Consider the following 22,502-nt stretch of genomic DNA (forward strand, 5'->3'; position numbering starts at 1 on the left):
GTTGCCATGCCGATCCTCTTCCATTTTTAACCACATCCAAACCATTCCTCCACAGCTAACAGAGGAGACTGGTCAGCAGGCCGTAGACTAGGACGTCAAACTGACAGCGAAAACATCTATTGTAAACTATGATGGCTGTCATTTTCACTATTAAATGTAACAACCAGCGGCCGTCGTACAGCAGTGAAACTGTGCGAGGGCGTGTTGTTGGGGAGTGGCAGCCTTTTCTCTTTGAGAGCAGCATGACAGGGACTAAAGGCTATGATCAGCCCTGACCACACGGGCCACACCAGGCCTCGCGCTCGCCCCGACGCTGAGCTCACCGCTCGTTACTCAGCATTTCCACGAGGCCTCTCGAGCACACTGTGACTCCTGTGTCTCCTCCACAGACACCCGGGTGCCGAGCGCTCTGACTTCAGACACGTTTCCCCATGCTCAAATTAGAAAAACTACTACATCTTTGCACTTAAAATAGAGCACTGACCTGTCTGACACTCTCACAGGGAGGTGAGTGATTACCGAGGGCCGCTCGCTCTAACAAGTAGGGTGGGGAATTCACCATCTCCCATAAATAGAGACGGATGTCAAAAGGTGAACGGCTCTTCCTTCCTTTACAAAACCACATATTATAAAAGCTGTTCACATCAAAAACAGTAGCTCTTCTGATACTTTCTACAACTGCTGATGTGGTAACAGACATCCAGCTGTGAGATTCATATCACACAAAGCAATAACTGACTGTTTTTTTTGTTTGTTTTTTTACACTTAATGTGAGTCTTTCTCTAAAATCTCCTCTACAGAGCTGCTGATATGAAAGTGAATCCCTTGACACGCAGCCAGCCACGCAGTCGGCTAAACTCATAACAGAAAAACGAGTTATACAGGAAGTGGCTAAAACAATGCCTTTCCTCCCCCAGTGATGTCATACAGCTCCAGACTATAAGAGCTCATACTAATAAAACGTTATTGACATTTGGATTTTGAAGCTCCCGGGATTCACAACAGCTCTGTACCAGAAGAGGAACAGGCGCAGATCACATGTGACCAGCGGTGGGAGAAACACTGGGTTAATAGTCAAATATCATGCGATACCGTCGTCATAGTTATTGCACAACCACCATCTGCTGTAATAAGGAAATATTAATGAGTTTACTTCAAAATTAACAGCTGCACAATCAATTTAGGGTTAAAATATCCCAGTGTTCCTTTACAAATACGTATTCTGAGATTATTTTAGTATAAACAAGACAACATGCTTTTTCTAAATAAGCAATAATAAGTACAATGGGATCATTATCTCCATTTCCATGGTAAAAAGTTCCCTATAGTAGAGAGCACCAACCACAATAGGAACATCTTCAGGTTTCGTTTATTGTCATTACAGCTTTCACTTCCTTCACAGACTTCATTCAGGACTTTACAAAAATCACCACAGCCATTCACCGCCAGTCACGTCAATTCACCACAGAAGTTATAATCTCACAGCAACTTCTTTAGACTGAAATGTTTATGAACCAGGAGAAAACCATTAACCTCCCTGACTCTCACCGTGAAGACAGAGACTGATAAGGAGTCAGACTCTCCACGCTGCTTTAATCTCGTCTGTAGGAGATAACTTTTCCGACCTGGATGTAATGAACGGAACAAGGCATGATGGGCCGTTTCTCTCAGTGACGTCAGCTGAGTTTAACGGACACAGCGACGGATGCTGCTGCAGCGTGTGAGTGGGTTTCTTTTTAGTGACGCCAGAGGAGACGTTAAAGCGAAATACAGCTGGACTCTTAAACTCTTCCACAGAAGAAACTCAATTCAAGTTGCTCAACATTCCTGAAAAAGATAGTTATTTTAATTATGTGACTGCGGCTACAGTATTTTGCATAGTTTATCTTAACTGAGGTTAGGATAAATATAGAAAACCTGAAACTAAACTCACTAATGAACACATGATGTCTTGTCTGTTTTAAAACCCCATATAAATCACAATTTGTCATTTGTCGATGGGTGGATTGTCTGTATGAAAGTGATTTTATTTCATTTTATTTTATTTTGAGGCCATGATGATAATATATTCGTGCCAGCTCTGGTGCAGGAGGTGAGCATGTGACTGATGGTGTCCCACTGTACCTGGTCAAACAGCTGCTTGCCGGTGGTGCTGGGCTGGATGGCAAACTCCAGCTCAGCGTCCATGGTGGTGACGCGAACATTGACCTGTGGAAAAAACAAGAGAAAGCAGGAGTTCAGATTAGAAAGCTGACCCAGTCAGACCAACAGGCACAGGCTCTCATAGGTAATTACCAATATGTGGTGGTGGTGGTGGTGGTACTGCAGAGCTTTACTCTATGTGTGTGTGTGTTTGGGAGAGAGGGTGTATTTGCAGAGTAAACACACGGGGCTCTGTGTTTATCTCTGCTTTCTCAGAGACAGACGGGCTGTTTGAAGGGAACTCAAAATGTTTAGGATGTAATATGAAGCGCACGAACATGAAGCATATAATCATCGCTCTGTGAACAAAATAAAAAAGGCATACAGTAACTAACGCTACTCACAAGCTAATAACAGGCACCACATGTTATTCTGTGTGGATGAACTGAGCTGAATAAAGCAGCTCCTTCACTCACTCACTCACTCAACCCCATTCACAGAAAAAAAAAAAAGAAAAAAGTCATCATTCAGCTCTCTGTTTAATGATTGATCAGAGTGACCTGTGCCTACAAAAAGAGGCGGTCCATCCATCCATCACAGTGAAACCTTCCTCACAGTCAGCCGATGAACTTAACGTCCACTAACAGGGATCCACCCCAGTGATTAATGCACAATTTCAAAACCATTACAAACCGCATGACTGATGCAGCGGTGCACACACAATAATAATAAAGAGCTGACGTCAACCGCAGTGTCCCATAATGGGAAGAAACAATATTCAGTATTGTAAGGTCGGTCCGTAATCAGCAAATGGCATCTGAATTTCACACAAAGGCCATGCAACAATGCACAAATATTTACAATAGCAGCTTTGAGGTAATGCACATAACTGAATCTCCTCTCTGTGAGTATAATGTCAAATGTGTGCGGTATTTGCGTGGGAGATGAGGGGGGGGTAGGGGGTTATGAAAAGACACAGACCCTCTGGGTATTGACTGAACTTTATTACTGCTCAGTGACAACGACACAAAGAGGTGAGCGTCGGACACAGAGTGGCGAGAGAGACGCAAACCCTCCGGTGACATCTTTCAACTGCGGCCCATTGTGAGCGGCGCTGAGCAAATTCAATGACAAACCCCGCTGCAAAAAGGGAAGTCTAGAGGCTGCAGCAGCGGTGACTAAAGTCTGGGTGAGTCGGAGGCTGAGCTACAGTGAGTACACACACATAGACACACAACTGACTGACGGACTTAAGTCCTCCAATTCGATCACAGCATTGGATGGAAAGGACCTAACAACCAGGATAATGTAAGAAGAACACAGCAGCAGTCTAGACAGTGGATGTTCAAGGATGTCCCATTTTTTTTATCCATGTGTGTGTGTGTGTCTGCTGATGTTAAGTAAGGTTAGCCGAGCTGACTCACTCTGGAGATTAGAGGCCGGGATCTGTGGCGTGGCAAACTTTTTACTTTACCAACGCAAATCAGAAATAATGAAACCCTCAGAGGCTCAGAGTTTGTAGCTCGGCCCCAACACACACACACACACACACACACACACACACACACATGTGCATACAATTTGAAACTTTTGGATTCAACCACCCAGAGTCAGAGTGACTTACACCAGCTTCAACTGACTGCTAGAAAAAGCAGGAGGGGAACGAGGAGGAGGAGGAGGATGAGGGGGAGGGGGGGAAACGCTGCATTTACTTTACCAGAGCAAAACAAAGCTCCCCTTTCAGCTGCAGCGCCCCAGCAGCCCCTCACTATCATCATCTACATCCTAAGTGGAGCCAAATAACCCCCCCAAAAAACGGCAGCAGAAGCGATATTCTGCCTATCTTCTTGTTTAAAAAACTGATTGTGGGAACTGGTAGATGTAGCTTTGACAGTTTGGGATGATTCCCTCAATGCCACGGTTTATATTTTAGAGCGAGAGGGGGAAAAAAAGAAAAGAAAAACACACCCTACCAGGCAGAGAATGGAACATGTGAATGTGCGCAGCAGCAGCAGCAGCGGAGGAGCCAACAGAAACCACTGAGTGAGTGATATCTGATCTCAAAGAGAAGTCCTCCAACGGCAACTCACAATAAACTGAGGGCCATTCACAGAGGTAAAGAAAACATGACACATGTGCTAAAAATACACAGAGCGAGGACCCAGAGTTCCACAATGAGCGATTTTAGTCACAGGAAAGTACAGGCGTTCGTTTTTTTTTTTAACCGTATAAATCCCACGTAGCAAAAAAAGTGTGACGTAATCGTTTCAGCCACAGGGGCCTTGGAGCCCGGAGCTGACCTGCTGCAGCTACTGTATCATGACACATAGTCACACTACTGCTTTAAGGTACAAAACTCTGGTTACCAAGAAACAGAAACAACAAAAACACTTGAGCTCTATGGTAGCGCAGGAAGTACAGATAAATAAATTAATTAGTTAATAATCTGTCATACACATAGTGAGAGCAGTGTGGGTGAAACCATAGACTGTATATGGATGAAACACTGAAATTCCCTCTATTTGTCAGATGCTAATTAGCTTGTAGCTACAACCTAGTACAGGAGTCAAATAGTGACTTTAAGTTGTGCAGTGTCACTTCCACAGAAATAATAAATAGCCTACTCTCTTGTGGCTGTTTAGTTAGTATGAAGTTATAGTCAACTAGATTAACTAGTTTAGCTAACATATAGCTTGGCATTGCCCCAAAGGAAACTAAAGCCATGTTGTAACCACATAACATACTTTATTAACTACTTTTCAGTTTCTTTTCCTCTTTATGTGCAATATATTTTCATCAAAATAAAAAAACAACATACTAATCCAATGTAGCCATAGCCAACTGATTTATTTAGGATCCCTGTCCAAATTAAAACAAAATGCTTTTAAATAAACCAGGACTTTCATTACTAATCATTTTCTTAATCATTTGTCTATAAAATATCAATGTACTTTTTTCAATACAAGTCAAAGGTTATCTATTGAAACATTGCAAAACCCAAAGGTTTCTTAGTTTACTAGCACATCAGGACAAAGAGGGCGCATACAGAGATTTCAACCGATAGCTAAAGTCTAGACAATCCATTGATTCATTGACTGGAAAGGGTACGGTACTTTTCTCTTACTCAAACAATCAATCTAGCCATTTGCCAAGAATTCAAAATATTTTCTAGTTTTAGTCACCAACATGGAAGTAGGCCTACACACCTTCCTACACACTATGTATGATCATAAATTGAATAGTTGTCCTTCCGCCTTTTCATTGGAGAGGTTAAGGAGCTGCTGAGGGTCGGGTTAAGGTGGTCATCACTTCAGTAGTTAAACTGTGAATAGGCTGCACTGCATTCTTCAGCTGAGACCATTCAATATTTAACCCTCTGCATAGTTTGCGTGGCTTTAGAGGAGTATTTGGTCGCAGTGAGTTGCTATGGGGAGCAGTACAGCCATAAATGAGCCGCTGCCATTCGAATGTAGAGCGGCAGGCAGCACAACAAGGATGGAGGAGAGAAAAGGCCCATTGTGTTTTCAGTGAGGCATTGAAAAGTCACATACATTGTGTGACATTAAACACAATTAAAGAACCCGTAACCATTTTGGGATTCATCAATCAGGACAGTTGGGCGTGTCAAACATGAATGAGTTATCAATTATTTATTTAAAAGAAAGAAATATTAACAATAGGACTGGACATGAAAAAGGATACACCCATACATGTTGACTGTGACCACGCCTCGAAAATGGGTTTGTGTCACGGGGCTGCGACCGCAAGGAAACAGGATTCTGGGAGAGCCAAGGAGCGCTATCCTTTACTTCTGACAATGTGTCATTCAGATAAGTGGAACATGAGTCAGAAGTCTTCACTAGCTGCTCAAATCTGGTCCAACCTCCTCCTGCTACTGGGCATCTTGGTCCGCTCTGGAATAAAAACCAGTTTCTGTTTCCCTAACACACCATGGAGGAATGTTTGATTTCATGCCAAGTATCTGAACTGTAATAATTCAGACTGTCAATGTGTCAGTCAGAATCAAAGCCGAGGCAGGCGAGCACTGTTATCCTCTTTGATCTGTGATTAGGAGGAGGGCCACTACACTCGTCACTCGTCCGTACGACTTTACATTCAAATTAGTCAACAGTGATACAGCAGGTTTATGAAAGGCAACTTTTAAAAGATGTTAAGACACCCACTGTTTGTCTTATAGATTTTTGTATTCAGTGTTAGATGAGAGGTGAAAGGTCGGGAGCAAAAGCAGGATGACATAAGAGGAGGATGCCGAATTCAGATTCCTAACCTCAACTCACATTAACTCCTCTGTAGTTGGAATATAGTTTTATTTTATAAACATTCAACGTGGGTGTTGTTCCTTTAAGACTTTCTTAGAGATTTAATGATCATTTACTTTTCTGAAACTTTACTTTTATGACTTTGGGGTCAAAATAACCATGACACTATAAGTACATGAAAACTGACACTCATAGGGGTCAATGTTAACAATATTTAGTTTTAAGGCAATACTTTAGTTACTTTATCTATTGAATATTCATTTTTGAACATCCACTTTTCCATTCATTTATAAAGCATTACCATTAAACCAGTAGGACATTTAACCTGGGCTGGAACCATCATTACTTCATCAATCAATAGGGAACAAAATGATCTTGTATTGTCTGCTTCCAGCTTCTCAAATGTGACATATAACAATAAATGTAGTATATTTTGGGTGTGTTTGCTAGTTTAATGGTAATTAATTCAATTTTTGCAGGTTTTGTGTAGCTCAAGGTTCATCTCGCTGTAGCTTTAGGGGTTGGTTCTTCACATCCCATTCCCACCATCCCCAGCCGGCCTCACCCACTTCAGGCTATACAGGCCTAAAAACCACTGACACTCTTCAAAACTTGAAATCCAATTTCACACTTTTCCCCGAAGCCCAAACATAAACCCCTTCATTTACATGTCTCACCCCAATGCTAAAAGTGAAAGTCTTAGCATTGGCAGGATTAATATGAAGGCAGGAGGCTCTCCGCGTTCTGCTGCAAAACAGCATCAAAGGAATAACTTCATTAAAATAGACTTAGTGTCCAATTCATATCATTCATGCTATGCTGTAAAAGCTGAGTCGGCTGTGAGGCCACAAACTCAACAGCCTGTAAACTGAAAGACAAAAAAAAAAAAAAAAAAGGAGTTCTTGATATCATGGAAAATAAAACAGTCAGAGATTATCGTCTAAAAAGGCTGTTTTGTGGCAACTGGGCAGCTGCTATCTGACAGTTATGATGTCATTTCCACAGTGACGCTCATGACAACCCCGAGGCAATTCTAAACAAACCGACAACACACTTTATGACACTGACCCAGGCTTTAGTCGCTGTCATCACGCCGCTCTATTCAACTGCTACACATCTGTCACAGTCTGAGACCAGCAGGACTCAGGCTGCAGACGCTCTTCACTCTGTTATTGACTAAAATCTTTCCCAAATTTAAATGTGTTACAGATTAAACTTCAACATTTGAATGTTCTCTGACGACTTTCCATCCCACTTTTTTTTAAATAAAGGACAAAATAGGCTACAGAGAACAAAGTTGTAAGTGTTCAGTCCTGAAAGAAATGTCCACATTTGATGAAATTTCCATCCCATTTTCCGTCGTACTGTAGAATATACATACGTGGGCTGTTTATATGCCTACCAGAAATTTCCAAACAGTGAGCTGTGCCATGTGCCACTGTGCAATATGTAATAGCTGGCTGGGGTGGGGCAAAAAGCAGTACAGAGTAAAAAAAAGAATCTATTTTTAGTCTTTTCTTTTGCTTTTCTACTGATGAAAAACCACAGACAGTCAGTGACTACTTCACTTTTCCAAGATGATCACGAGAACCCAGATTTGTCAACCTGGAAAAATAACCTGTAATGACTAAGGAGGCGACTGTGTATTCATCACAAACTGATGCTAATATAAACAAGAGATTTCCCACCACCACCCCTCTTGTTTATGATGTAATGTTGCTTGAGGGCCAGATACTGCGAGTGCTCTTAAAGATATGCATCTTGTGACTGTGAACACATGAGAAATGATGCTTATCTGATATCCATCTTTATGTTTCTTGCTCCTAACTTTACTAACGAGGATGTTCTCATACATACACATCCATCTGTCTATCTATTCATCCATCTATGGGACAGCCCCTGGGGGTAAAAGATGAATGTGTGATTTGACCGGCATTCCCCTTTAACAAACACTTCACTGTTTCTGTCATTTTCAACACCATAATTGCAAAGAAAAAAAATGGTAGAACTTTGCTTCTGATTCAGTGAGTGAAGGAGTGCCTGTTTATTTCAAAGCCTCTTACAAACCATTAATTAAAAGTTTAACAGAAGCCCCCTCTGAAAAAAATCATTTGAATTACCACATCATATGGTCTCACAGTGATCAGTAGGCTTGAAAGTTAAGGAACTGATAGCATCCTCTTTACACTGGCAATCTGCTCCAGCTAAGATGTGATTTGAGGTTTACTTTATCCAACTGAACAACAAAAAGTGAACTTATTAAAATATAAAATCTCAGATCAGAGTTATTCATTTTTTACAATCAATAAAATATTCTAATGTGAGTATATTAACCTTACCTTTCACTGTACCACATATTCAACAGTTTAAAATCAAAAAGTAGGCTACTCTTTACTCTAGACTAGAGTGGTAAAAGATGTTAAGGTTGTTTTTAAACACATTGGCTTCATGAACCAATCCTCCATAAACGCCCCCTGTCATGTTTCAGTCAAGCTTGACAACAAAAAACCAGTGTGTTGAAAATATCAATAAACAAATGGCTTCTTACCGCTTTAGGCATTTTGGTGTCCTTTTCCCGGCTCTAGTGCGAGGAGCTGTTCAATTAAATAAAAAAAGGGGGAAGTTTCCAGAGAGACTTGTGCTCCGTGTGTCTGCGCTTCTCGCCGTGTCTTTTCTAGAAACAGAGAAAGAAGAGAAACGAGTTTCAGCCACTTCTGCGTTACTTAAACCCGGCTGAGAGCAGCTCGGCACTCCTGCAGGCGACAGTCATCAGGATGAATCACCGCCACGGCCGACAAGCTGGCGGAAGGAAGCGCCGGAAGCTCACCTGACTGACCTTCACAGTAAAAGCACGAGTCTGGTCAATACTGATTAATTCAGGGTTCAATGCACACATTGTACATTGTACCTAACTCTCTGACCCTGTGCTTGAAGTAAGTTAGGACTATTACTACTGTTAAAAAGACTTCCTGGAAAAGAGGCCCATTGATAATAGTTGTTAGGTATAAAGTTGTTAGGCAAGTTAAAAAATTGTCTACTTAATTACATTCATTTATCTATGTATTTATGTATTTAAATATTTTATTTATGCTAAATGCACTTTATTAGGGACACCATAACAATATTTTTTGTTACCAGAAGAGTCTGTTTGTCGTGGCATTGACACTTCAACTACACTGAGAATCTGCTCCATGTTGATATGATTGATTGATTGATCGATTGATTATCATATCACTTTTGCAGATTTGTCAGCTGCCACTCACCTGTTGTACCACACCCTAAAAGTGTTGGATAGGTGTTGGATTCACAAGGCTTGACTATCCCAAATTATCATAAGGTGCGTTTCCACTGCAGGAACTTTGGGGTAATGTTACGGGGCCGGGGCCGTTGGTGCGTGTCTCCACTGCAGGAACTTCCCCAGCAGGGCCATTTACAGGAACCTTTACGAGGCCGAAAGGAGTCCCTACTCGGATCGGCCCCCGAAAAACTCCCGGGTGGGGCTTGAGATTTAGCCTATTCTGAGCTGATTGGTCAAACTCAGAATGGACGTGACGCCAAGAGATCAGGAACTATAGTCAAACTAGCGTGGTCATCCCTGTGACCTCTAGGTCATCAAAGCCACATTTCAGTTGGCAGGAGTGCGACTCGCTGGATGTAGCTATTCAGCTTTTCACACAGGTGTCGCTAAAAACAAAAAGTGCTGCAGTGATTTTCAAGAACCCAAAGTGTGGTTCTCAGATTGCTTCCAGGCAGCATATGGAAATTACAATGCTACAAAACAAAGAACAACTGTAAATCCTTACATTTAAGAAGCTGGCCTCAGATGTTGAGTATTTTTCATATTATATGACGTAATGCCTGAATTATTTCTCAATTACTTTTCTGTGAGCCTAAAGAGTTTTATTCTGAAAATCGCCACCGGAAACGCTCTATTTCTATTCTACCTTGACATGGCTGAATCATCCAGGCACCGAGGCAGGTTAAATATGGTACTCAACATGCCTCACCCACTGGTCATGATAAAGTTATAGTCCCCACCCTGCTCTGTTTTAAGCCTTTTCTTTTGACGTCTTCATTTGCTAACAAACCCACACCCCAAATCCATCTTTACGGAAGCCGCTTTGGTCTTGTATCGCTCAATAAGTCGCTTTTAGAAAACACAGTTGTTAACAACAGGTGACCATCAACCAACCAAGACGACCGTCCACTCACACTGTGACATTTGGAGGCTGTTTTGACACAAAGTGGTGATTCTCACTATATAGTATATAGGCTATATATATCCTATAGCTATTCCCTGGATAAGGCTGCGTCTATGTCATGGGTGAAGTGAGTACACACCCACAGCGACAGGGAAGCGAGTCCAGCCCATGAGCGACTAATTCCACCTTTTTACAGATGACAAAGATTTCACAATAACTCATATTGTAATACTGTTTAAATACCAAACCTTTTCTGTCTTATCTGAAGCTGTTACAATGTTTCCTCTTTGTGCGCGATCAGCTTCCTCCGCCACATCCTCCCTGTCCCTGTAATCCCACTGACACCTGTTGTGAGATTTGTCTCCTTTGTGCAGAGCAGCAGAAAGTGCGCGGAAAAAAGTGCGAAAAAAGTAGCCTACTACATGCATGTGTAGCTATATCTTTTACAAGGCACAGCTCCGAGCAAACTGGACTTTAAGGCTTCAGACTATGTGGTCCACTTCGTGTTGAAGTCTCTTACCGGAGGTGTTGTGGAGGTTGTTGGGGGCAGACAGTGGGTGATGGTTGTAGCCTACCGCCGCGCTCGCAGCCGCAGATTTCCCCTCCTCCCTGTTCAGCCAGGCGCAATATGGCGCTCATACATCCAGCCTGTTCCTGCTGTCACCGGTAGGCTGGAGGGTTCACAAGCCGGGGTCCGGGGACCTGCACCACACCACCTGTTTCATTAATTGTGCAAGTGACATTTTAACTAAAGATGGTCTAGCTCAGTTTTGCATAGAAACACACACTCTTAAAAGTAGTTTAAAAAAATCACATATGTTTCTGGCATGGACCAATGGGAATGACCTAAAACATTATTGCCAGTACTATGTTTACTAGTGACCCCTAAAACAACACATCAAGTGCAGGTAATAAGCATCACCATGGCCTCCATTGTTGAAAAATCCAATGGTTACAAAAGCTTCATGTCAATAACAGACACAAAAGTAAGACACCAGTTTGTGATGTGTATGGTCATGTGCCACACACACATAGTAGGTACACAAAGGGTATTGGTAGGTAGATTTAGGAGCCAATAAAACTCATTCAGACACGAAAATTGAAACCTAAATTGGCAACCAGTGTGAAAACTTACTATGGCTTTTGTTTCAAGTTTACAGAGGTTGTGGCTAAACATTGGCACACTGGCACACAAATCAATGTGTTTGATAAGTCTACACAGGCCTATATATCTTAAGATACTGATATCTATTAGGGTTATGAGATTATGTTGTAAGAATTTTGTTGTTTGAATCATTTATAGTTATCATTAGCCCATGAGTTTCTGAGTCTAAAAGACAATGAATGACAAACCATACCATGACTTAACACTCAAATTACACGTAGACCACATGAAGGTCAGAGGTATAGTAGGCCTACACATATCCTGTTACCTAAATTCAACAAATCTTATGTTTTATCAGTAAATACAGATGCTACTCTTGTGTATTCTGTACCTTTTTTTTATTTCCATTTTTATAGTTTTACCCAAAAGTCAGTCTCATATGCTATAATAAAATAAAAAAAAGTTTGAGAATAAATTGTTATTGAGTAATATTTGAGCAATGACTGTCAATACAATCTATAACACTGAATAAATACAATAAATCTGCATTTATCTGTTGTGTAAAGTCTGAGGTGTCACCTTTTCTCTACAGTGGCATCACAGCAGAAACTTTTTTTTTTTTTTTTGCTGCTCTGAATTCACTGGGGAAATGAAATGGGCGTCATCTGTCCCGCACTGAACCAAGGAAGCACGGCTGAGCGAGGTGGGAGGCGTCATAGGTGAGCTGGCCAATCAGGAGCCTGGATTAAAATAGAGTCGTATATATCGGAGGTTAGACCTACTTCTCACCATAATACGAAACCGAAGAGTGATGTGACAGTCGTGCCAAACACTTTGTACTATTTCACCTGCTATGACGTTCACCATCATCGTTATTCACCACTGCTATTAACGTCAGGGCAGGCCCGTCCTTAACTACAATAGTTTTTGGATCAATAGAAATAAAAACACAAGTTAAAAAGTCAAACAATTAATGGTTTAGTGCATTCATTTAAGTAGCCTACACATAGAAACCCCTATAATCAATAAGAAAATGTGGTATAACAATCAACCCTGTATAACACTGTTTTTATTTTGTTTTGTTTTGTTTTGTGTAGCTATAGTCAGATGAATAAAACAGAAGAAGTCAGTCCCGGCAATGCAAAATATTCTTGAATTTGCCTGTTAAGGCACCTGAATGAACTGTTTGCTGAGCAATACCAGATGCAAATAGACAAAAGTCACAGGGGAGCACTTTGAATGCTTCTTTAAATATTAAGAGTTCCTAAAAAACAAAAAAAAAGAACTGTTGCTCACCTGCTTTATGACTCCTACAGTTTTTAAGATAAAAAAACTTTTTCGGTCAGATTTTCTTTGGCTTGTGTTTTAAAAAGTAAACAGGAGGCAGGAACTTCCTTCTGATAAGCAGCAAAATGAACAAATATGCTGCATACCTAACAGAAAACAGACTGTTATGATTGATTATCACAAAAATGAGGCGAAGGACAGAGACTCAGATAACTAAGAATGAGTCTAGACATGAAACACGTCCACATTTCACATTATAACTGCACTGTTCTGGTTTTGACTATAGTCACTGAATATCTAAGGGCTCAAGCAAAAGAAAATCACCAAGTCGATATAGGCCACAATATGACTGAAAGTTTCATTTAAAAGAATCTCATACTGCCTCATTCATGAAGCGCGAAAAAACAGGGATAATAAAACAATAAAATTTTAGAGCCAGGGTTCAGAGGCTTTGTATCTGGAAAAAATAGAAAACACAAAACTGCTTTTACTGTTTAAACACTGAAGAAACTGTCAACGTCAACTTTCATTGAAAATTTAAATAAACTCTTCATTAACCGAAACCGTTGACTGGTAATAAACGAGGACTGCAAATGCGAAAAATGTGTAATAATACAACATATAAATTTGCCAGTATTTTACCAATTGACCATAAATCTATAGATTTTAAGTTTGGAGCAAATAAACTTAAGATCGCAGAATAATCCTCATTACACTGGTATCAGATGTTCCTTGATGTATCGTGGTCATTTCGATGTTGTACCCTGAGCTTAATACACTGGTTTTATGTCAACAAAGAAACAAACGGTGGTAGCTTTGTTTGCAAACATTTATTTTTACTTATACATTCATATCATCGATGTACCTCGGTGAACTTTTTAGCGCTGAATGGTTCTGTGCTAAGTGTCAGATTTGGCTGGTTGTGTCTCCAGCTCCTTGAACCTCGTCAGCCTCTTCTGGGTGACATCATGGATGATCGCTGAAACAGACAGACGGGATGGAAATGTTTTAGTTTCATTCTGCTCTGTGAACAATGCTGTATGTCTTGACAGTGGTGACCTCTGTAATGTTTGCAAAGAGCCACTAGATGGTACTCCAACAGTGTCTATGACCCGATGACCCCTGGAGGAGGACTTGTGAAATACCTTCGAGGACAGTAACGTCTGCCTTGAAAAAACTAACAAGTGAAATCTATAAAACTCATGTTTGGTTTTCAGATGGAACTCTTTAAAGGCTAAAAACGTATTGGCTCAATCTTAAAACAGATGTTCTTAAATTGAAGATTCAGATGTTTTGTTTTGTATTTTGTGGAGACCCTTATCTTAGATTTTTCCATCAGACAATTATGGGTTTTTTTTGTGTGTGGTCTGATATTTTGTAGCCAAGCAACGCTGAGTTTGTGCACTGCTCAATGAGAAAATTCAAAGTAATACTAAGAAATACAGCTGCACAAATTAGGTAACTGTAGAAATTGAAATATGTCCGTGAAGGTTCTCCGTCATCCAGGTCATCTTATTCTTGTGGAGTTGTAGTAAAAAAGCAACTGGACTTGTAGAAATTGAACACAGGAGTGCCTTAATTTGAAAATATTATACAGTCTTCCCTTACTGTCCAGCATCTCTCTGGCCAAGTATCTCTTCTCCAAAGTGTTGTTAACCTCATCCATCAGCCATGGGAAGAAATGAGTCTCGATATCTGGAAAGCAAACCACAAATAGGTTAAACACTCATAACAAAACTCTCACACAGAGTATGAATGAGGTTGTGTGTCAGGCGACCAGTAGCAGAAATGTCCATGGAGTGCACTGATGCCCTCATGTGTTGGAAAGGGGTAGCTGTGTGTGAATGGTGCAGGAGGCCGACCTCTCTCCACAGAGTCATAGAAGTAGCCGTGGCTTCTCAGAGAGCTGAAGACCGCAGGTAGAAGATCAGACAGGTACTGCTGGGTGTACGCGCGGGCGGCAATCTTCTCTGCGGTCTCCTTTTCTTTCTTCAGCACCTCCTTCTGCTGGGCAATTCTCCGCTCCTGAGACAAGACAAAACAAGATCATTGGTATCTCTTTTTTTTGGGTAATATGCCGTTAAAGTTGTTATATTTACTGTCCTAATGTTTCGTGTTTGGTTCCATTCTCAATAACAATGGTATTTTATGACTGACTACTGAGGGTTGCCATTGAATAATTAGAAGAAGAACTGAGAAGGAACCGACAAAGGGGGAAAAAAAGCTATCAAAGTGGTGGGCACACTTTTTCTGTTTTTATGTAAATAACAAATTTGCACGTTGATTAGATATATAAACATAACATATAACCTAACATAAACAAACAAACAAACACATCAACTGTTATCAGAGTCTAATACTTTTGTACTATTTAAGTCTAACTCTGATAACAGTTGAGTCAGTGACCTTTTTCCCACACAGAGAGATAAGCACAGTGAAAGCGCACAGTAAAAGCACATAAATACCAAAACCTCTGGTGTGAAACAACCATTACACTTCTAACCATGCTAGACAACAGTGTGGCTCTGCAGGGTCACATGTCTTGCAGTAGAAGAGTTAGAGTCTGGGAATGTAAGGTCAAATCTTCAGATATGATCCAGATTCTTGCATTTGGCCCGGTCTCAGCTGCATGTTCAGGACTGATGCATGTATGGCATCGTGGCTACTTCCTGATTTTATCCTCACTGGTGTAGACTTACTCCTATTTTCTTTCATTTGCTTACTTTCTCCTCTCTGTGGCGTCTCTCCTGCTCCTGAAGGCGTTGCACTTCTGCCAGCTCATTGTTTCGGAGCTCTTCGAAGGCCCTCTGCTGGGCCCTCAGACATGCCAGCTCCTCCTCCTCCATCACCTCCAGCAGAGACTGCTCGATGGTCTTCCCCACCAGGACCTCCAACACCGGCTGCACCTCCCTGTCAAAGTTGAACAACTGCAGAGGATACTAGTCGTCAAAATGTCGTCGTTGATTTGATTAAACCTCCACTATTTGTATATCGTATTTGTCATTAATATCTTACACAACAGTTTTTTCTTGCACACGCTTTGGGGACTCACAATTGACAGAGACAGTAGATGACATACTGTATACTGCAACATATTATTGGGTCAAAGTAAAAAAAAAACACTACACATCGATACAACGACCTGCCATTCAAATCACCCACCTCTCCCTCCTCTATCTGTGTTTCTGCATCTTTGCCAGATTTGGCAGGTATGAAGAGTGGGGTTGCGGGTCTGTCCAGGAAAGAGTCAGTCTGGCATTCAATGTCTGTAGCCACTATAATATCACCCAGTTCTTCAAGATAAAGATCTGGAAACAAAGTCAAGAGCATTAATGCTTCTGGTTTTCCAAATATATGGAGGTAATAGTTCTCTAGTTGTCAGGAGAGACGCTTCACCTGTTTGCACATCAATGTGTTTTCTTCCCTGCATGGCTTCAGGAGTCTTGGGTTTGAGCTGCTCTCTGGCGCGTCTTCGAGCAGCAGCTCTCCTCCTGATCTCCTGTTGCCTTTGTATTTCAGCAGGGTCTGGCTGAGCTGTCTGTCAAGGGTGCACAACGAAACACATTTTCAGGACTAAGTGGAAGGTCAGCAGTAAAAACACAGCAAGATGGGTTATTTCGTACTTACAGTCGGTATGATGTGTTTCGCGTAAGTGTTTCCTCTGACAACACGGCGGTCATAGGAAATGTTTCCATAATGACTGCGTGTTCTGAATTGTAAAAAGAAAGAAAGAAAGAAAGAAAGAAAGAAAGAAAGAAAGAAAGAAAGAAAGAAAGAAAGAAAGAAAGAAAAGTCCAGTTGATGCTGACACTTGTGAGCCATTTAATCCCATCGGTCACAAAAGTGACCGTAAAAAATATGTAATCATGTTGGCCTAGTATGTGAAAGTTAAATATGGCACAGTATTTGAGATATGTCTTAGGTATTTTCCTCTTGTCTGGAGGCGGGGGAAGTATTTAGAATATTTCCTGTAAAGGTAATTTTACTACAGTTTAAAAATGTACTTTCACTTCAAAGTGAAATGTCCTTCATTCAAACTATGTTCAAGAAAAAGTATTTACCTCACTATGTAATCTTATATACATATTGCATAACTTTTTCCTATTTATTATCAATAATTTAACTAACTGAGGTGCAGGTTATAACTTATAGTTTTTCGTTGGTAGCTAATAATATCAGTTTGATAAATAACATGGGAGAGTATAAAGTGCAAAATGTCCATTTGTTGAAACATAAAGTACCATAAGGTGCAAGTTACGGATGTAAATACAGGCTGACAGCAAGTAGGCCAGATTACACTGGATGGGACGAGTTACTTTCAACATCTAGCAGTTTAGCTGTTCACATTTAGCATGTAGCATAAACAACATTAGTGACACGTACTGTTCAGACGGAGGGTCTCGGTACTTGGAGCGGTTCTCCACGGGTCTGGGCCGACTGGAGAAGGTGTAGGTCGCGTTTGGTTCTCGGTGGCTGTGCGAAACAAAAGCCATCTGTCCGAAACTGCACCAGAAAACCGCCAGACACTGGAGTGGTGAACGGTAACGTTGATGTTTGTTTGTGGCGGACAGGCTGCTAACGCAAACTGGAGGAAGGGGAGCAACGAGTTGTTGTAGCAACCGTATCCAGGAAGTGCAGGTAACAGTCGTGACGTCACTTCCGCCTAAAACATTAAACCGTGGATGCGTGGAAGTGCAGATCCTCTGTTAGTAGTAGCCTACTAATATTATCTGTAATATTGTACTACTACCAGCAGCACTACTAGTATTAAGATTATTACCATCACCACCACTAGGCTACTAACTACTACCAGGCTACTATTACAGCTACCACTACTAGCTACCAGCCTACTACTTAGGAATTTACCAGAAAAACATTTTAGGGTACTTTTTAAGGAGTATTTGAACTGTTTTATTTTAACTGTATGACTGCGATTGAGGGTATAGCTTTTATGTAATATTAGGCTATCTGTATGAGTTTTGTTTTTGTGTATGATGCCATTCATGTGATGTTTTGGTTTTTGTCTGTTCTATAGCTATTGTATTGTGTTTCACTTCTACTGTATTGTGTTTGTATTGTATTCTGTAATGTTTTTATGCTATGGGCTCTTGGAAGAAGAGATCCAAATAAACAAACAAAAACTGCCACTACCACCACTACTATTATTACTACTACCACTACCACTAGTTACCACCACTAGGCTAGTTACTACTAATAGCTACTACTACCAGTTTTTATCTTCAACTAGAAGCAGCAAAGTCTGGCATCTCAGAGTTTTTTACTCAACCTTTGCTTTATTTTTCTTGTGTTTTTGTATGTTTTTGTCGTATTTTGTCAGCTACTGATGGATACTTCAGTGTGGAGAGGAGTTTGTTCAGGAGAGAGGAGCTTCTTTCATTGAAAATGGACACGGTCTGGAGGATACCATGCTGTTCCAGCTGAGATGAAGCAGTGCTTTCATTGTTGCCGTGTGGATGGTGCAAAGGTCAAAGGCCTGGAAGTGGAGATGTAGACTACTGTAGGTCCTCTCTGCTGTCAGTCATCATGGGAAATATCAACTCTCTGCCCAACAAGAGTGATGAGCTGGAGATGTTGGTGAAGACTCAGAAAGTTGAAATGTTTTCAAATCACAACAACACTTGTGTAGCTACATCCCATCCATGGCAACTGCTGAAGTTCCATGTGAAGTTCTCCATGAAGTTGTTGCTAGGATACAGACTAAACATCCTGATGCACTTTTAATAATCAGGAGACTTCAGTCCTGTTTCCCTGATGGATTCACTGGGGGATGTGGTGGAGACTGAAGATGGTAGAGTCCATCCTAGACAACTGGGATCATCCACTTTCCAACACCTTGATGAAACAAAATAAATTGTGGAGGTGAACGGCTCCTCTCTCTTCAATACAGGACAGAGAGATAGGCTATAGGAGGGGCGCATGGCGTCTGTCCGACTACCCATTTCTCCGACCATACATTTCTTTATTTTTGCGTCCATTAGTCCGACCTCCCACTTCTCCGACTTAAGTATCCCTAACCCTTAACCTTACCCTAAACCTAACCTTAACACTGTGGAATGGGTAGTCGGAGAAATGAGCCGTCGGACTTTTGGGCAGTCGGACTGTTGTATGCTGCTCCCCCTATAGGAGATCCTTTGTAGCCTACAGCCATCAGGCTTTTTATTTCTTCTGCGAATGATAGATGAGCTGACAAATTCATTTCCTTTGGGGGATGAATAAAGTAATTTGTATCGTATCTTTAAACACAAAGTGGAATTTAACTTTCATTTAGTAGCTCTAATGGATCTTTCTATTATACCACACAGTCTTCTTTAGATGATTTAAGTTTGCCCTGGAAGTTAAGGTATTTTTTTCTGAGTACTTTAATTGCTTCTTAACCATTGACTAAAGGAAAGAACTTCTAGAACAAAAACAAAAATGTAGTCAGACTTTTGCTAAAAGCAATGCAATTTCCAAAGTCAAGGATGGCTTTACATTCTCAAAATATGGAGAAGCAAATAAATAGGCTACATGAAAAAAAAAAGAAAACGAAAAAACCTTGAACTATATCAAACAAAGGTCAGCAGACATGGAGTACAGTAACACAAAAGCACAGATGCTAAAGGAAGAACTTTCACCCTGTCTAGTATCTTCTTCTGTGTTGCAACACATGAAGTTCTGAGTATTGATGCACGGACCACTTCCTGCATAAAGACGTCAAAAGGTGACAAAGTAAACCATGTGCTGCTCTCTCGGCATTCACTAAGTGAAAGGTGAAGAAGAAAATGTGATTTAGATTTTAAAAATTTCATATAGCATTTACACATTTCTGTTGATACCACTTGTTGACATATAGCAGAGCAATTTATTATTGTGGTTCTGAGGTGCAGGCCAAACATCTGGTAAGACCAATCAAAGCAAAACTGTGCCACATGTGTTTTGCTCACAAGCAAGACTGAAACGTGGGTGGCATGAGTCATTTAGTGGAGGAAAGATGAAACTTGACTGAAGATGTTGTTAACCACAAAGACCATTTTCAGCTCTACGAAAAGACTCAAAGTGTAAAAGAAACACACACAAAAAAAACAAAAAAAAACACCGAAGCACCAAGATCTACATGGTACTGTGCCAACTCTGTGGTCAGAGGTGCTGGCACGTTTGTTTGTTAACTGTATTGCTTCCTTATATCAAAGATGATTGTGCCACAGTTTTTCATTTTCATTTGTTACATAACAGGGCTCTGTCTAAATAAGCAAACAAAGGGTGCTTGTATAACATTTCCTTAGCTACTTACATTTCCTACTACTACTACTGTTACTATTATTATCACTATTACTACTGCTTCTGCGTGTGCTTATACAGTATGCGACTACCTCTACCATTTTGCTACCACTGCTGTTACTAGTATTTCCACAACCACTGTTACTGTCACTACATGTGTACCACAGTTCTGCAGCACAGAACAAACATAAACTACTAACACTATACGACTATTTGATGCCATTTTGCATATTTGTTACATAACAGGCAACACTCACACTATTTAAATAGCCAAACAAATGATTATTATATAACATTTCAATGAAAATTACACCACAACAAATGACCAAATATAGCCTCAGCTGTACGAGACGACCCTGCCAGAGTTATGTCATGAGCTTCTGATCTTTTTTTTAAAAGGGAATAATTAATGTCTATTCAGATGAGTGTAGAGGTCTCTGTGCCATAAAAGGCTGTGAAGTGCTCTCCTCTCTGCATGTTATATTGTTTACGCTTCAGCTGTCACAAATCATTACTCTTTATTGAAGGGAAAGCTGTTCAGCTTGCCACTGCGTTGGCCTCTTCTCATTAGTGCTGACTGCCAGCCATGAGCTTACGCAACCAGGAGGGCATGTTTCCACATTCACACTTTTAGTCCTTTAATATACACACGTCTACTTCTTTTTTTAATTAAAATCTCCATATTTTATTCCAGACTTGTAGCATTTATTCCCCTTTACACCATTCACAATCTTAATTGGGACACTTTTCACAATATTTCTCACTTAACTTACGCATAGAGGAAGGTAAATCACACACCTCAGCGTGTTGTCAGGCTGACTCACTCGCTCAGCCTTTTTAAAACAGCAGGTGGCAACTCGTGCAATTAGGAAGACAGGTGGTAATGAATCCAGACAGGCAGGCAAGTGGAAAAGATGGGTTATTAGTTGCAGTAATGTAGCTATATGTACAGTGAAAGAGAAACAGGTGATAATAAAAACCATTAGGAGGGTGAAATGTGATGGTGAAACAAATTACTGTAGATGAGAACATAGAGCATTGTAATTTATAAACTTTACAATGTTAATGGGTAGAATACAATAACAGGTACTGTAGAACAGGCCTCAACTATATTTGTAACAAAAACAAAACGTTATCAGGAAGTCCATGTGACGTGTGGTTGAAAGCTTTTGGAAAACCAACCTTACTGAAACAATGAATAGATTTTGTGTTCAATCTCAGTCCCAACTATTGTAAAAACAAAAACGTTTATTTTGAAATAAAGTTTAAAATATATAACAAATAATGGCATGTCCACACAACTTTTTCATTTCAAAATGTATCTCATTTGCCTGTAGAAATGGCGGCATGCACACAGAGATGTGTGACACGTGTATGTACTGTGACGTCAGTTCACTTTGAGCAACACTGATTATTGAAAAACCTAGGCCTATTACTTTTCCAGTGGAAAAAAAAAACTGGCATGCTATTACTCATACTGATTGAGCTGAGCAGCCAGGAACAATGTAGACTGACGAGCACAGTAAAATGGATAAAAAAAAACATCTAAAGAGGCATTGTCCATCAGCTGGCAGGATGTTGATGACCACAGAAGGCAATGACGATATAATGCCTTTCATGAGGCCCTATAGGTCGCTTTACAACAACATGAACAATAACCAACATGGCCAACCAAATTAGCGGGCAAAAGCCTGCAAGAACAGGTGCCTTCAGCATCGGTTTGAAAGAGTCCAGAGTCTGTGCTTGGTGAATCGCCAACGGGAGCGAGTGACACAAAAGTGGGAGCTGCCACACCGAAGGCCCTGTTCCCAAAGGTGCCCCTGCTCGTGGGGGAGTATGAGGAGGAGAGCCAGGCTTTAAGTTCTACTCTACTAACTTTGCTTTCTTTAAGCATTAACGTGTACCGCCTATATGACAACTATACTGGGGCACAGCTCATTCATCCTGGGGCAAATCTTCCTATGGGGTCTGGTGACGCCCCCGCCCCCGCCCAGGTCAGCAGACAGCAGGTTCTGTGAGTTGTGGAGAACATGAAGGAGGTCCGTTAAAGAGGAACTATGCAAGTCTGGACGCTTTTCCACTGTTTCGCTAACCCTCCACCTGGCCATGTGCATTTGTTTTTAACGAAGTCGGCGAAAAAGCAATCAATGGAGCGATGGATAACATTATATAACATATACGATGTTACAACGTGTATATTTGTGCAAT

At 40.8% G+C, this 22,502-nt stretch overlaps 2 protein-coding genes across 3 annotated transcripts in view; both read right to left on the minus strand.

The window, feature by feature from the left end:
- Window positions 1-9,121, minus strand: part of ezrb (ezrin b) — a 28,788-nt gene extending 19,667 nt beyond the window's left edge. The window contains exons 1-2 of the mRNA XM_085771568.1: window positions 8,971-9,121; window positions 2,125-2,208 (exon numbers count right to left, since the gene is read on the minus strand). Coding sequence (XP_085627694.1) covers window positions 2,125-2,208; window positions 8,971-8,982 — 96 coding nt within the window. The 5' untranslated portion in view covers window positions 8,983-9,121. The remainder of the gene's footprint in view (window positions 1-2,124; window positions 2,209-8,970) is intronic.
- Window positions 9,122-13,831: 4,710 nt separating this feature from the next.
- rsph3 (radial spoke head 3) lies at window positions 13,832-17,649 on the minus strand. Of its 2 annotated transcripts, none has more exons than XM_085770390.1 (8): window positions 17,400-17,649; window positions 16,644-16,725; window positions 16,413-16,554; window positions 16,179-16,324; window positions 15,740-15,943; window positions 14,879-15,041; window positions 14,625-14,711; window positions 13,832-13,995 (listed from the first exon to the last, which is right to left on the minus strand). In XM_085770390.1, exons 1-8 carry the CDS (start codon window positions 17,507-17,509, stop codon window positions 13,916-13,918), a joined length of 1,014 nt encoding a protein of 337 aa, XP_085626516.1. In that variant the 5' UTR covers window positions 17,510-17,649; the 3' UTR covers window positions 13,832-13,915. The 2 variants fall into 2 exon arrangements, with proteins under 2 accessions (XP_085626516.1, XP_085626517.1); XM_085770391.1 differs by lacking the exon at window positions 13,832-13,995 and adding an exon at window positions 14,434-14,478 and having other exon boundaries at window positions 14,566-14,711; window positions 17,400-17,646.
- Between the last annotated feature and the right edge of the window lie 4,853 nt (window positions 17,650-22,502).

The sequence above is a fragment of the Trachurus japonicus genome, chromosome 24 (assembly GCF_045865225.1).
Source record: "Trachurus japonicus isolate A0001 chromosome 24, Traja_1.0".
In the NCBI taxonomy this organism is placed as follows: Eukaryota; Metazoa; Chordata; class Actinopteri; order Carangiformes; family Carangidae; genus Trachurus; species Trachurus japonicus.